Source organism: Perognathus longimembris, chromosome 10 (assembly GCF_023159225.1).
Source record: "Perognathus longimembris pacificus isolate PPM17 chromosome 10, ASM2315922v1, whole genome shotgun sequence".
NCBI classification, from domain to species: Eukaryota; Metazoa; Chordata; class Mammalia; order Rodentia; family Heteromyidae; genus Perognathus; species Perognathus longimembris.
The window spans coordinates 59,368,908-59,383,903 of NC_063170.1; the positions used below are offsets into that span (position 1 = coordinate 59,368,908).

At 43.9% G+C, this 14,996-nt stretch overlaps 1 protein-coding gene across 1 annotated transcript in view; it reads right to left on the reverse strand.

The window, feature by feature from the left end:
- Positions 1 to 1,099: 1,099 nt before the first annotated feature.
- The window catches only part of Eif4e3 (eukaryotic translation initiation factor 4E family member 3), a 37,738-nt gene continuing 23,841 nt past the window's right edge, over positions 1,100 to 14,996 (reverse strand). Inside the window, 4 exon segments of the mRNA XM_048356154.1 lie at positions 1,100 to 2,670; positions 6,979 to 7,134; positions 11,105 to 11,171; positions 13,984 to 14,044. Coding sequence (XP_048212111.1) covers positions 2,624 to 2,670; positions 6,979 to 7,134; positions 11,105 to 11,171; positions 13,984 to 14,044 — 331 coding nt within the window. The 3' untranslated portion in view covers positions 1,100 to 2,623.

Sequence of the window (14,996 nt, forward strand, 5' to 3'; positions counted from 1 at the left end):
CCGCACGAATGAGTCTTAAGTGGGTGCTACTAGTTCTTACTTAAGTCTCAGTGGAAGGAAGTGCTTGGGATAGGCCAATCGGGAATAATGGGGGTGGAGGGATGGAATAAGAATGCATCCTGGTTTCAATCAAATTTCCTGGCTCTGCCTCACAGACTGAGGAATTAGCAGACAAGCAAGCCCCTGGCCTGGCTTCTGTGTGGTTAGCTCTCTGCGGAGAACAGAGGCTGCACCTGCAGGGCTTGGCTGAAAGGATTCATTCTACCCAACTTGCCACTTTCCCCGGCACTGGCCGTGATGGCTGAACTACCCTACCCCCAAAATCACATGTCGCCCAGATATTTCCTTCTATCTCCAAAGAGTATTAGCTTCTTTAATCTAAGGAGGTAATGAGAGGTTTTAAAACTGATTAAATCAGCTTAGTTCAAAGTCTATTATGACTAAATATTCAATTAAAACAATTTCCAAAGCAAAATCTGACAAAAATCCACTCTTGAGAGTAATTTAGGTGATAGGTTTGTAACATTAGGCAAATTAAATCCTTCTTATGGTTGGTATTTTCTAAAAGGTCAGAAATAGCAGAAGTTCATTGGGACAAAAAAAAGTCTTCCATGTGTGATCATAAACAACAGAAACCCAAAAGCATGAACATCAATCTAGCATTCCTATTTATTGTGTTTTATTTTTACTTCAAAAGCTATACACAGGCAAAAATTGAACATGTCACCACAAATGCTTTAACTAAAGTTCAAAAAAATCAGGTTGACTCCAAACTCAGTGACTGATGGAAATATAGATGACACAATAAAGTCAATTATATCATTTCTACTCTATCAGAAAAATGCCTATATAATAAAAAGCAATTTCAGGTCCAGAATAATTTGAGGAATAATTTTAAAACAATGTTTAAAGAAATGCACATTGTTTAGAAAAACAGGTCCCAGTATCCAAACGTGAAATTTCTGGAGAAACCCAATTTGGGGGGGGGGGAATACTTTTTAAAAACAATGATGATGATGATGACTATTATCATGGCTGATGTGGTTAGTAATGCAAGGGGAGGGAACAACTTTGATAAATAGATTATCACCGCAAGTCATTTGAAACATTTGAATGGGAAACTTTATTGACAAAATACATGTGAGAGGCGTAGAGAAGTTCTGCCTCTCTCTGCTGCTCAACACTTCCAAGAGGTATAAAGATCCCAGGTTCCAGGGAGTTCCAAGGCACCACCCTTTGGAGAAAGGTATAAGTGCAAACTAATTCCCGTAGCTCCCACAAGAAGCCACCAGGAGGGAGCCTGTTGCGGGCTTTCAAAAGGCCCCACTCCTTCTCTGGTAAAAGCACCAAGAAGCTGGGCACAAAGTCAATACAGGGAAACCAGCGTGTTCCAAGTGGGTCTCACACAGTGCTCCAAGATTTCCTTCTACTGAAACCAGTATTTCTTTGGCAGTCCAATGCAGTACATCACAACCATCCTCATCATTAATATGAACAGGATGCACTCAAAGGTCAACTCTGTGAGCATTTCCATGCAGCCTGGATGTGAGACTTAAGTTTACTGCTCCTGCGTGAAAACAGAGGGAAGGCTCCCAGGCTAGAGGGCTGCTGAGTATCAGAAATGACCTAATATGAGGGAAAAGGGGATCGCTTTTTAAAAAATGTGTTAGAATTCATTTGGAAAGTCCTAAGTGAATAAATACCTCTATGCTATGGAAGAAGTGAAATTCAAACACATGAAAAAAATCATTTCCTCTTTAAGTCACAAAAATCATGTTTACCACTGGGTAAAATCGCCTGCTATGACTTCTCTTGCAATGAAAAGACCAGATTGAGATTCTGGTTAGAAGTATTTGCACAGAGAGCCCAAAAACCTGAAGTATAATTTCTAGCCTGACACTGAACTGTGATTAAAAATTTTTGTGATCGGCAAACCAATTGTTATTTTTTTAATCTCTTCAAGAAAGTTTTAAGAAGGAAAAACAGAAGATGTGTGTGCTGTCTTGCAAATTCCGGATTAAGTATGATTTTTCTCTTTTCTCTGGGACAGAAAAAGAAAAAAACAAACAAAACAAACAAAAAATGCCCAGCTCACAGTTTGAAGGAATGTGTCACAACAAACAGGTCGCACCAAGCTAGTATTCCTTCCCTTACAGTGTGGTTTCAAAGCAGTATTGTCACGATGATGTATGCTCTCATTAACTAGGTATAGCAGAGCTACTCAAAGGGAAACTGAGTTCCTGTGCCTTAATGAAAGGGGAGTGTTGAAAACAATAATTAGCCTGAATGGGGAATTTTCAAGGCAAAAATTAATAAAAATAATAATAATTGGAGTGAAAAAAAAAACAATTTAGAAAGCCAAAAAAAAAAAAAAGAAAAAGAAAAGATGAATTGAAAGAAAAACAAAACCAAGCAAGTGATATGAAGGCAGAAACCCCCAGCATCTTCCTCACCCCACCTGCTACTGGGAGTCCTCTAATTGCCCAGTCTGCAAGCACAGAAACCCACTCTAAATTGACCAGCATCGGGCTCCGGCAAGTCTTCTCTTCCTTCACTCTCCCTCCTGTTAAGACCGTTTCCAAAACCAATCAGCAAAGGACAAAGAATTCTTTACAGAGTGCAATTAGTGTTTTCCACGTCCACCTTCAAAAGCATGATGCTCTTCATGGGCTAAAGGACAGAAAAAAACAAAAAAGAAAAAAAGGAAAGAAAACTTTAAGCAAAGGATGGGCCAACCCTCCTCTCTGAGGCATCTCATTCAGCTTCCCCAATAGTTGGCAAGAATTCAAATACCCTTATTTATTTATTTTTTTTTGGTGCCAGTAACTGTTAGCTAAGGCGTACATTTCCTGAGAAACGTAATAGTGAAAATTAAAACAAGGAATAAACAAGCAATGGGCTTGCTGCCTGTTCCTTCTTGTGGTGCCTAAGGGGATGACTCATCCTGCCTTGACGAGACACATACCACAGGAAAAATGGGCCCCACAAAATACACTGGGAAGGGAACCTAACTTACCCAGGACAGGGCCACTCACAAGCCTATCTTCAAGAATAAAATAACACAAAACCAAGAATCACACAAGGGTTGACAGGAATAGCGTGCCCCCTCCCCCGCCACTCCGCGCCTTTCGTGGAAAATGAAGTTTCATCAGATGGATGAGGCTGTTTATTTTCCCCACCATAACCTCTCCCCCACCCCCACCCCTCGTCGACTTTCAGCCCTATACTTGTTTGATGTGCAGAATTACTAGTCATAATTAGGAACTTTAGAATAAGACTAAATCAATAGTCTAGCAAAAGCATCTTTGAAGTGGAAGACAGGAAATGGGAGACCTGTAAAATACCTCACATTTCCTTAACAAGAGGTAAAAGATGGGCTGGGAATGTGGCTTAGTGATAGAGTGCTAGCCTTTAGCAAAGGAAGCTCAGGGACAGTGCCCAGTCCCTGAGTTCAAGCCCCAGGACTGGCCAAAAAGAAAAAAGAGGCAAAAGGCCAAGTTTGAAAATCCACTTCCAGGCTTTGGTGGAGCCTCATTATAAAGGGAGTGATCTGAACACGTATTTGGGTGGGGTCCTGGGTGCTTGCCCTCAACCCTACCTCCATCAGTGCTTGGCCTCTAGGGAGGAAACAGGCCACCTCACCTCGGCAGCCTCTTGCAATTTGTGTTAACAGGGGCTGGCTTCTTTGGACTTTAACTACAACGGATGAAGGGGGGAGGCGATGTCAGGACTATTGGTGGTCCTTTCAGACTGTCTTTGATGTTGACTCCAACCTGTTCTTCACATGGGTAAAACACTGAGAAAATGTGCCTTGTAACCCTCAAGGGTTACCTCAGCTCAATTCCTAAGGATGGCCCGAAATCTCACCTAACTGAACATTTCTCAGGGCTATAACATTTTAAAATATTTCACTTTTTGTTTTCTTTATAAAAAAGAGCTTTTAGGGCACCCACCAAAGAAAATGGTGATTCACTATGAGATATCCTATGCTTCAGCATCAAATCCAAGAGCTGCGGGACAGACAACTATCCAAAGATTTTTTTATAAAGACTTCCAGGGAGGGAGAGTCTAAAAGGTGCAGAAGAGACACTGCCAGGTCCTTGGGTAATGCGGACAGCAGAAGAAAGCAGAACTTGGCATGCCTAGACTCCAGGGGGCCTATTGCCTGCCTCAGAAGAGCCTTGGTAGGCAGAAAGGTACGAAAGAACTGCTAGCTAAGCCAGGAGTCCATAAACTTCTTTGGAGATAGCAGTTTTTGTTTTTTCATTTTGGGGTTTTTTGGAGATAGGGACTCACTATGTATGTAGATCAGCCTGGCCTTCAACTCAAGACCCTAATACCTCCTCCTCCTGAGTGTTGAGATTCTAGGAAAATTCCACCAAACCCTGCCGGAAATAATACTTTTTATGGCACTAAAGCAGCTACAGAAAATGTGGACACACGCAAGCATCTCCATGTGCCAATAAAACTAATCATGGATGCTGAAATGGGTTAGATATTTTTCATAGATTACAAAAAATGATTCTTATTTTCATCCCCCCCCCCACAAACTATACAAAAATGTAAAACCACTTCTCTGCTACACCATACAAAAATAAACGAGGTGAAGAGGGGAGAGAAGAGATGGGAGCAGGCTTGGTTTCAGTTTCCCAGTCTGCCCTGCTCTGAAGCATACTCACTAGGTAGTGGCCCCTGCCTTTCAGCACTGAAAAGCTTAAGAGTGGGAGTGGGGGCCTATGCACACTGTAACTCTCTCAATCAGCTGTTTCACACCTAACTTAGCAGTGCCCAGAACCTCACCCACCCACTCGAGACAGAACTGAATTAGCCTGAGTTCTTACTGCCATCAAAGTCTGCCATGACCTCACTTCCAGAAGCTTGTGACTTGTCCTTAAGGCAGGATCCCCATTCCCGAGATAGAACAGAAACAGGAATGGCCACGCCCCACCTTGCCCGCCTGGGGACCCCACATCGCACGGCTTTAGCTTTTTGCTCACTTTCCCAAGTGGGACATGGAATGTAACCCCACTGAGTAAAGGACTGCCTGCTTCATATAAAATAGAGAGAATGGCTTGGGTGTTTTTTTTCCTTCCAATTCGAATTTTTATTTCAATGGTCTTTGAGTTTTTAAATGTGAATGTACACCATTAAATTATTTCTGCTGAGGACTGCTACTGGTTCTCAACTACTCACACACTGACAAAAACAAGTTACCTGTAGGGCATTGCTTAGCTTGATTCAGCTGGCCAAGGAGCAACCTTTCTTTCCTCTAGCTAGGTCCCTTTCCTCCTCCCACAGATATCCTAGATAAGAGGTAAGGCCTTGCTCCTTCTTGCCTGATTACGGCCATAGTCCAGGAGAACTAGCCCAATCATTCTGTGGCCTACTTACCTAAGACAACACATCATGCTGAGCTGCTGCTAACCAATTTGTTCATAGAATTCTGAAGTAGAAGGAACCTTGGAGATCATGTTGGACCAACTGCCTTGACAGTCAGATGAGGAAGTACAAAACAGTGAGGAGATGGGATTTGTGTGATCGGTTTTGTTTGACAAAAATCTAGAGTGCCTGACATCATGTTGGAGCTGGCTTTAGTCAAGGTACATCACACTTCCTTTCATAGTTTCTGCTAGTTATTTTTGGGGAGTGGAAATCTGGGGCAGGAGGGTGTGGGGTGGAAATTCTCAGAACACTTTCCAGTTTATACATAGGGTGATATATAATTAATGTATCCCTGATGAATAAAAATAGTGTCAGCAAGTTTCCAATTTCCACACTGCACAGCCCATATACAACTTCTGCAGTGCTGTCTTTTTTTTTTTTAATTTAAACTTACATCTGAAAACTCAAGGACCTGCTCTTCCTCAAGTATATGCAGCGTGAGATCAGTCTCTCTGAGCCAAGCCTGACTCATTTGCCGGTGACGGCAAAAGTCTTTGCGGGGAGGCCTGAGTTTTCCTATCTCTTGTCACACTAGGACAATCAGGAAACAAAATTTGATCTTTCTATCCTTTGTGGCAAGCAGCTGGGAAGTGTGAGACAATAATAAACTGTGTTTCAGCAATTTTAAGATGCCCCCAACCCACACACATATTAGAAGGCATCATAGTTTCATTAAGAACTTTAAGAAAAAAAATCCTTCTTGGTAATATTAAAATACTAGGGCATCTTATTATCAAGAGCATCTTTGCTTCTATAAAAATACACTCTTTAAAAAAACAATAAGAAGTCCAGGAACTGTTTGGGACTTAGGAAATTTATCACTTATGTGTAGGGCTGGTCAATAGCTTTAGAAAAAAAAGTATATCCTGCAGTTAGACCTACCAGACATTGATTTAACAGCACTAAGATGTTTTCATTATGAAAAGAGATGACTTTTTCAAAAGAGCACACAAAAGCAATGAACATGAATCATGATGGAAACAATGGGTCCACACACCGATTCATACTGTTCCCATTTTACCACCAGGCGTGAATTCGCTCTGGTTTCTCTGTCACAGTCGCCCAGTAATGAGGAAGTATTAGCATTCAGGAGAATATTCAATCATGCTGAGCTCAAAATGAGTTTCCTCCACAAATACAGATGTCGGACATTATAAATTCCTGTTTATGAAGGGATGATTGAATCTCTACCTGCCAGCTCATAGAGTGACATTTCTGTTATTGTTGTTTCCAACAGAACGTAATTGTTTGTCTGAGCATGATGAATTTTAAGTTCAGGCTTAAAGTTTCAATATAACAAAACACAATGCATATTTCCATTTCACATCCATGTGGCTAAGCAAGAATAAAAATCTCCTTTTAATTTCTGAGACTAAACTTGGCTTAAAAAAAGAAACCCACTTGTGTTTTATTGAATTATTTTCCGAGTTACAGAGTTTCAAGTGACTCTGCTTTTACCCTCATTTGCAACAGTTTTTGTCTTGAAATGTATGATAGAATAAGCTAGCGAGTAGTAACTGGAAATGAAGCACTTACGTTTATAAAATACTGCTTTAAAAGATATGCGGGGCAGGAGTTCATAGATCTTTTCTAACACAGTCGCTTCGCCCAGTAAAGAGGCATTTACATTCCAGACTTGGACGACATCTTCACGTTCCCGAACGCTAACACTGACTCCTATCACTTCGTCATCTGAGGGGAAGACGGGCAAAACAAAGAAATGAGTGACAATTTCAGGTCAGTCTGATCATTTTTAAATTCCTCGTCGTCCAATCTAAAAGTTAGAGCTAGGAGGGAACAAAGAAGAGGGCACAGTAAAACTTGGACTCAAACCCTCCTTTCCCCCAGGGAATGGCTAGAGAAAAGCAAGTCAGTGCACAGAGCCCAAAGGAGTCACCACATTTATCCAGGGATGCAGTGTGTTCCAGCCAAATGCCTTTTCCAGATAAGTCATTTTACCCTTTGTAACATGTCACTAAAGCTCCCTCTTTCCTACTCTGTTTGGATGAGACTCTTTCTAAAATGGGTTGCATAATTGCCTGCCCTCTGGGAGCCAAGTGAACTCAGATGAACTTTGCTTCCATGCTCACTGTCTTTGTGAAGAATGCCGAGGATCTCTCTAGACTTCCTGTCAAGGCTTTGGAGATCTTGGGGGCAGCTGGTACTACTGACCCCAGTAACTGCCCCATATTGTGTGGGCCCCGTTGCTCATCTGTGTCTCGTGGTTTGCTGGTCTGTCGATTTTCTATGAATTCTTCCTGTCCTTTGCTTCCTTCTAGCAATCATCCTGGTAGTACTAAACCACGGGCTAGGAAACCAGCACGCATCTGTTAGCACCATGGGCAAAGAAGGAGCACCCTTGTCCTCCGAGTGAGCCTATGCTGTTATAGCCTGCCAGTAGATGGCTACTGAAGCCTCTACACACACTGACTAATGCAGACATTTGTGTCTTAAGGGAAATTCCAGACGTGGATCTGCGTAACAGAAAGGAGGGAATGGGTGCCAGGTACTCAGCCTACCCGACAGCTGCGTGCTCGCCCACCGCAGCCGCTCTGCTTACGCTAACTGGCAAGGAAATGGGAGGCGTGCAGACTTGTGCCTCCTGGTTTTATGGGTTCGTGACACGTGAATTGAGCAAGGTAGCCCTCCACACTGAAAAACTCAGCATCAATCAGTAATACTTTTAAGAACAGCATTACCCAAACCAGGAAACTTTGCCTTACCTAATACCCTCTGCCCAACTTTGCCAAGTCTGAATATTTGTGCCCTAAGTTTTTCCGGAGGTTAAGCATTTTGTTACTTGAGTCGGATTTAAATAATGGCATGTCTGATATATTCAAATAAATCGTCTTCAGTGAAATAATTTCTTATTCTCCCTTCACTTTCCCCTTTCCTCTCCCTTCCATCTTTTTTAAATGAATGTGATCTTGGCTGGATGTGTATAATTTGCCACTAAATGGCTCCATCTACATAAATGTCCCAAAACAAACAAAATTAAGACCATGGTGAAGGAAGGGAAGTTGAGGGAGACTGGCAGGCCCGGTAACAACCTATGTATTCTTTAGTCTGTTAGTTATAGACAGATGCTCATGTTGTGAATATGCTCTACAAATGTCATATTAAAACAAAAAGTTTCCAAAATAATTGGTCATAGCCCACTTCAGCAATTTATGAGCCAGGCAGGGCACGGGTGGATCACACCTGTAACTCCAGCTATTCAGGAGATCCGAGGAATGTGTTTTGAAGCCAACCTAGTCAGGAAAGTCTATGAAACTCTTACCTCCAATTATCCCGCAAAAAGCTGAAAGTGGAAGTGCAGTTCAAGTGGTAGAGTACCATCCTTAAGCAACACAAAAGCTAGAAGACAGTGTCCTGGCCTTGAGTTCAAGCCCTAGTGCTGACACTGACACACTGACACACACACACACACACACACACACACACACACTTATAACCCTACGGAAAAAGATAGGATGATGTAGGTATGATTGTTTTCTTCTTAATTGTGCTTTAAAATTACACTTGCTAGAACTCAATGTTAAACTTTCTGTAACAATAAAAGCATCCTGTACCAAAGGAGCATTTGCAGTTTTCCATTCAGGAAAGGCCACGGGTCGCTTTCACAGCCTTGTGGGGAACACTGGCATTCCCCAGTCCTTTGCCATCACCCCTTCCTACACTCCCAGCCAACGAGTGAAGTAATGGAGAATACCCTCTCACTTTGGCTTGGCTTTGATAAGAAGGCACAGCAAAGAATGCAGCCTGTCCAAATACAGGGTGGCACAAGCATCAACCCTGTTGTGCAAAGGCAGGTCCATCAGACACATGTGATATTCATAGCAGAATCTACCAGCAAAACCTGGCAGCCTACCATGGCAGAGCCAGGAGCAGCCACTGTTTAAAGATGACAGAAGCAAGGCCCAGAAAGATTAGCCAACCTGCTTCAAGTGGCAGAGCTAGTTGGCTGATGGCTCGTGGGGCTGTCACTTCTTAGGGAACCACAGAATAACTGGCTGTCCTTTCTCAATCTTGGGTACTCATTTCATTTAGGACTATTTTTGCAGGTTCTGGAATGCCTTCCTCTCCCAGTTTTCATGTTATGCACAGGATGCATGTGGGGTTGTATATTATAAAGTTACCTGTTAGAAGAGAAAGCACCTATACTTTTAAGACGCTTTAATCTCAATCTAAGCTTTGTCATCCATGAAAATGAAAGAGACAAAACACAAGCGGAATTACTGAAACTTACAGAGGTGAATTTGAAACTTGCCATGGGACTGGCAAGGGTCTCAGAGACATCCCTGTCTCAAAAGTCTGAAGGCCAATTAAAGAGCCACACTAATTTGTGAAAATAATATCAAAACAGGAAAAAGCAAAACCCTTAACTGGAAGTGGAACAGAAAATAGTGTTGTTGTTTTTAATGTGCCCTCTGAAGCACGCAGAAGGCACTACCCAAGAAGAAAACAGAACTTTTCACGAGGAGTCAGCTTCTCCTCTTGAAGGGTTTTCACAAAGAACCCAGCAAAACCCAAAGGGCACAGGGGCTTCCAGGAAGCCGCCAGGTCTTCAACCGTGGTCTCCATGCAAGGTCCTGCAGACCTGGTATTGGCCTCAGTTGTCCCTCAGCAGGGAGCCTGGAGCTCTGGCCACCTGTGAGATCCTCTCAGCAGGGCCAGGAGCTGAACAGAAGGAAGAGGAAGGAATGCAGATGGACAGAGGGACCCAGACTGCCTACCTCAATGCCACTAGACATGGCAGGCCACAGGTACAGGAAACCTGCTACAAGTTACAGTAAGAGTCTGACTGATGTTTCTTTCTGCCTATTTATGTTGGACAGATGGCTGTGGGCATTACTAAGTTATGCTATAAAGGAAAATAGAGGTAAACTTATAGATACATGTGCTTACAGAAATAGAAGATTCACGTGTCCTTTGGTGTCTGTGGGGTTTAGTTTTAGGCTCCACCACATACCCAAATCCACAGACAGCACTGAGTCCCTTATATAAAATGGCATAGCTGGGCACTGGTGGCTCATGCGTGTAATCCTAGCTACTCAGGAGGCTGCAATGTGAGGATCCCGATTCACAGCCAGCCCAGGCAGAAAAGTCCCCATGAGACTCCTATCTACAATTAAACAACAAAAAGCCAGTAGCAGAACTGTGGCTCAAGTGGTAGCACACTAGCTTTGAGCAAAAACTTCTCAGGGATAGCACCCAGGCCCTGAATTCAAGCCCAGAACTGGAGCAATAAATAAAATAAAATGTCATAATATTTACATATGGCCAACTTATACCTTAAATCATGTCTAGATTGCTTATAAAAATTATACTACAGTGTTTCAAGAATAAAGACAAGAAATAAGTATGTGCACATTTAGTCTGGAGATAGGTTTTCTTTTTCAGTTACTTATCTGTGGTTGCTTGAATCAACAAGTGCAGGACCCATGCTTGTACAATATGCAAAGATACACAAGTACACATACATACATGTCTATCATCAAACACTACAATCACATGAAAAAAAAAAGCCTAACTTCTTAGTTATAAAACAAACACCTTCCAAACAATGCAAAGAGCTGACTAGAGGAAAATAAACTTCTGCAAAGAACAAGCAGGAGCCAAGGCCCTGGAGGCGCGGACAGACAGACGGAGGCATCCTTACCTGCGGCTGTGCAGTCAGTGAACTGCTCCCCGATGGTGGCTAACAACAGCTCTTTCCAAACTGTGGACTGAAGGACACAAGAATCAATGTCACAAACAGAACACACATGTTTTTCAATCAGGAGCTAAAGAAGCTCTTGGACTTCACACACACACACACACACACACACACACACACACACACACACACACACACACACACACACACACACACATTCTGTGCCCACATATGGAGCCTACAGACCTCTCCAAGCCATAAAACACAATAGTGGCATCTATGGGACCCAGATAGATGCACTCAGTCCAGAGTCTAATGAGCGCTAATTGCTAGTAACTCCCCCGGTGAGCTCCACCAGAACAGCCATGGGAGGGAGCTGCTCAAATGACCAAGTTTCCTGGCTCCCCACCTCTCACGGTCATTGATTCAATAATGCATTAACAGATTATATTTGCGACTAGTAAAATCCTTCTCTTCACGTTTCCTGCAGCTGATGAGGTACGGACAAGGTTGCCCAAGCAAGCTACGGAGATTTCTTGTTTCCTGAATACTAGAGGCTTGCAAGAATGCACTCATGGAAGGTGGGCTGTTGATGTAAAGTGGTAGATTTATGGATGACTGTGTACAGTTTCTCTGGAGGGCTGGTCCACTCAGGATCACCTCCTGCTGATGAGAAACATCGGAAATCCTTCTATGGGACCACCCACAATCAGCCAGAACCTGCACATGGGTCACTGGAGATCTAAGAGTTCTTAGCGCCATTTCACCTCCTTGTCACAGATCACATGCCCCAAAGTTTCCCGGCACCACTGAGTCCTGAGAATCTGTTTATTCTTTGTGATCTGGGCAGGTTTAAGCAATCTCTCTGAACATTGCTCTCCTGAGGTGCACATGGGAATAATATGCTGACCTCCAAGGTTGTTGTTGAGTGTGAAATCAGTCAATGAATGAACCGGGCAGGCTCAGCACAGTGTTTACAACAAGGCAGCTCAACATTGAAGAGCCTCCTCTGAATAGCTGCCCCTGGCCCACACCCAGTCAGTCTGTACACATTCATAGTAATAACATATGCTGGTGGCTGTGGTCTCGAGAGCTCATGGCAGCTGGGCTGATCTTTTACCCAAGGCCCTGGCAGTCAACAGGGACCTGACAGATGACCCCTCACCCTTGGGGAGGTTGCAGTTTTCCTCTCTCCTAGACCCTCCCTGCTCATCTCCTAGTGTCCCTCTAGGGACCCCTGTTTCCACTTTGTGTCTGTCCTCTGTCTGAGATGAAGCTGAGATGTGATGGGACAAGGGAGACGCCACACTCCTGTTTTGAATGCTGGCAGAGCTAGCCTACCAGACTTCAACTGGGCAGCTGGGACGGGCCGCCTGAGGCTTGGGGATGAGGGCACTGGCCCTGACACAGACGTGTATTTGTGACCAAATGTGGTCAAGTGAACAAAGTAGGGAAGGACAAAACTCGGTGAACGTTGATAAGCTTAGCTCCCCCAGAAGACAAAGTTAGTACAAGCAAGCAAAACACATAAACATGCAAGGCCCTGGTGCTGTGCCCACCACTGCAAAAACAAAGAAAGGGAGTGAGAAAGAGAGAGGGGGAAAAAAGAGGAGGGGAGGGAGGGGAAAAACACTGGGTATAGCAACCCATGCTTGTAATTCCAGCTACATGGGAGGCAGACACAAGGTCGTGATTCAAGATTGGCACAGGACAAAAAAAAAATAGTTAATGAGACTGAGTCTGGTGACTCCTATCTTTAATCCCAAGCCATATGGGAAGGAGAGGCCTGAGAATCATAATCCATGGCTGACCCTGGACAAAAGTGTGAGACTCTATCTGAAAAACAACTAAAAGCAAAAGAGGTTGGAACTGTGGCTCAAGTAGTAGATTACCTGTGTAGCAAGTACAAGGCAGTGAGTTCAAATCTCACTTATGAAAAAGAAATAAAGGAAAAAGGAAGGAAAGAAGGGAAGGGAAGGGAAGGGGAAAAGAAGGCAAGGAAGGTAAGGAAGGGAGGAAGGGGGAAAGAAGGAAAGAAAGGATGAAAGAAGGAAAGGAAGAAAGAAAAAATGAAGGAAGGAAGGAAAGAAAGAAAGGAGGAAAGAGAAAGGATGCAGGGACCTAATCCTGTCATTCTTTTACATCCTCTTTCTGAGGTGGGTAGAGGTGTTTTCTTTGCCTTGCCTGGTTTGTTATTTCTTCCTCTGATGTTCTTGATTATGCAGTAATAAATCTGGTCCTATCTTCAGGCATGACTTCCTGGAGACACTTTAATTACCTGAATGTAGCCACGTGAAAGAAATCATTAAAAAGGCGAGACATGGATATTTTTGAAGAGGACTTGTGGTTTCTCAGGGCTTAAGGTCCCTGGTGTTAGAGCTCAAGTTTATTTTCACTCCACATATGAGGAAGAACCCGTTCTGGGGAAACCTGGGCTTCAGAGGCCTGGCTGGCCCCTGGAGAGACCCTAAGGACGACTCATCCTCCTCCTGCTCCAAGACTGTCCTTCCCAGAAGTGCTGCTGCCTTCCAGGCAGGAGGGAGAGGCTTTAGTGGGAAGAATTCCACTTTGTGCCAGGGAAAACCAACTTGCCGGTGTTAGTCATGTGAGCAAGGGTGAGGAAAGGCCTATACAAGGCCCCTGAGCTGTCTTGTCCCATCAGACAGCACGATACAGACCACAAGGCTGCCACAGAGACAGTTTTCAAGGAGGCAATGTAAGAAAGGGCACAGAGAAAGTCGGAAATGAATCTCACCCCAGGCCTGTTGGGAGGCTTCTGAGGAGTTTCTCTGAACAGCTCAAAATGCTCAGCTCAATGCACACAGCCTCCCACAACCCCAAGCCGCAACGATGCTTCTGGGACATAGCCAGAAGGCGCTTACCGTGCTGTCCTTCGGGACTTTCATCTTCCACACGCCACCCTTTGCATTACTCTCCTCTTCCCTGCAGCAGAGACCAACAGTGAGAATTATGCCCAATGACTAAGGATTTCTCCATAGGTTTAAAACTAGGTGACCTTAAAAACAAAAACAATCAGACATTTTCCAATCAACTCTCCCCTAGCCCTTTGACTGAAAACAGAAGTAGGAGGAGGACAAAAAGAAGATGGAATGGGGAAGGAGGAAAGGAATTCAGCTGCAATAAAGGCAAGGGGAGACGGGTGCTGGTGGTTCATGCCTATAATCCTAGCTACTCAGGAGGCTGAGATCTGAGGATTGAGGTTCAAAGCCAGCTTGGGCAGGAAAGTCAATGAGACTCTCTTCTCCAGTTAATCACCAGAAAACCAGAAGTGGAGCTGTGGCTGAAAGTTGTAGAGTGATAGCCTTGAGCAGAAGAGCTCAGGGACAGTACTCAGTACCCAGGACCTGAGTTCAAGTCTTACCCTGACAAAAAAAGGGAGGGGGAGGGAGAAGATAGGGCAAGGGGAGGATATATCACAAGGATGTGACGTTTGTCTATCTCCAGTAGTAGATAACTAAGGCAACTGCTTCAAAGGTAATGAAGATCTTTATATGTACACTCATTCATGACACCATCCCACTTAATTGCCCCTCAGGCCACAGGCAAACACACATGGTCCCAGGGTGGACATCTGCATTGTGTCTCTGCTTAGCATTTGCTTGCTGTCTGGTTAACACACCCCAATTTCCAAATGAGAAGCCAGATGGCTTCTCAAGTCAGACTCAGACAGAAGTACATTGCTGAGTTCTAACAATGGGCCTGTTACCCAGGCTTGCCTATGAGAATGCTACCTCTCCTTAGGCTCCCAGGTTGATCTATGGCTGGCCTGGGGCATCCAGTCAGCCTGGAAATTTCCCCAGGGGTTGAAGCACGCTGGTGACATGGCTAGACTTGCAGAGTTAAAACTGGAGCTTAGGAAGGCCACATGCCCACA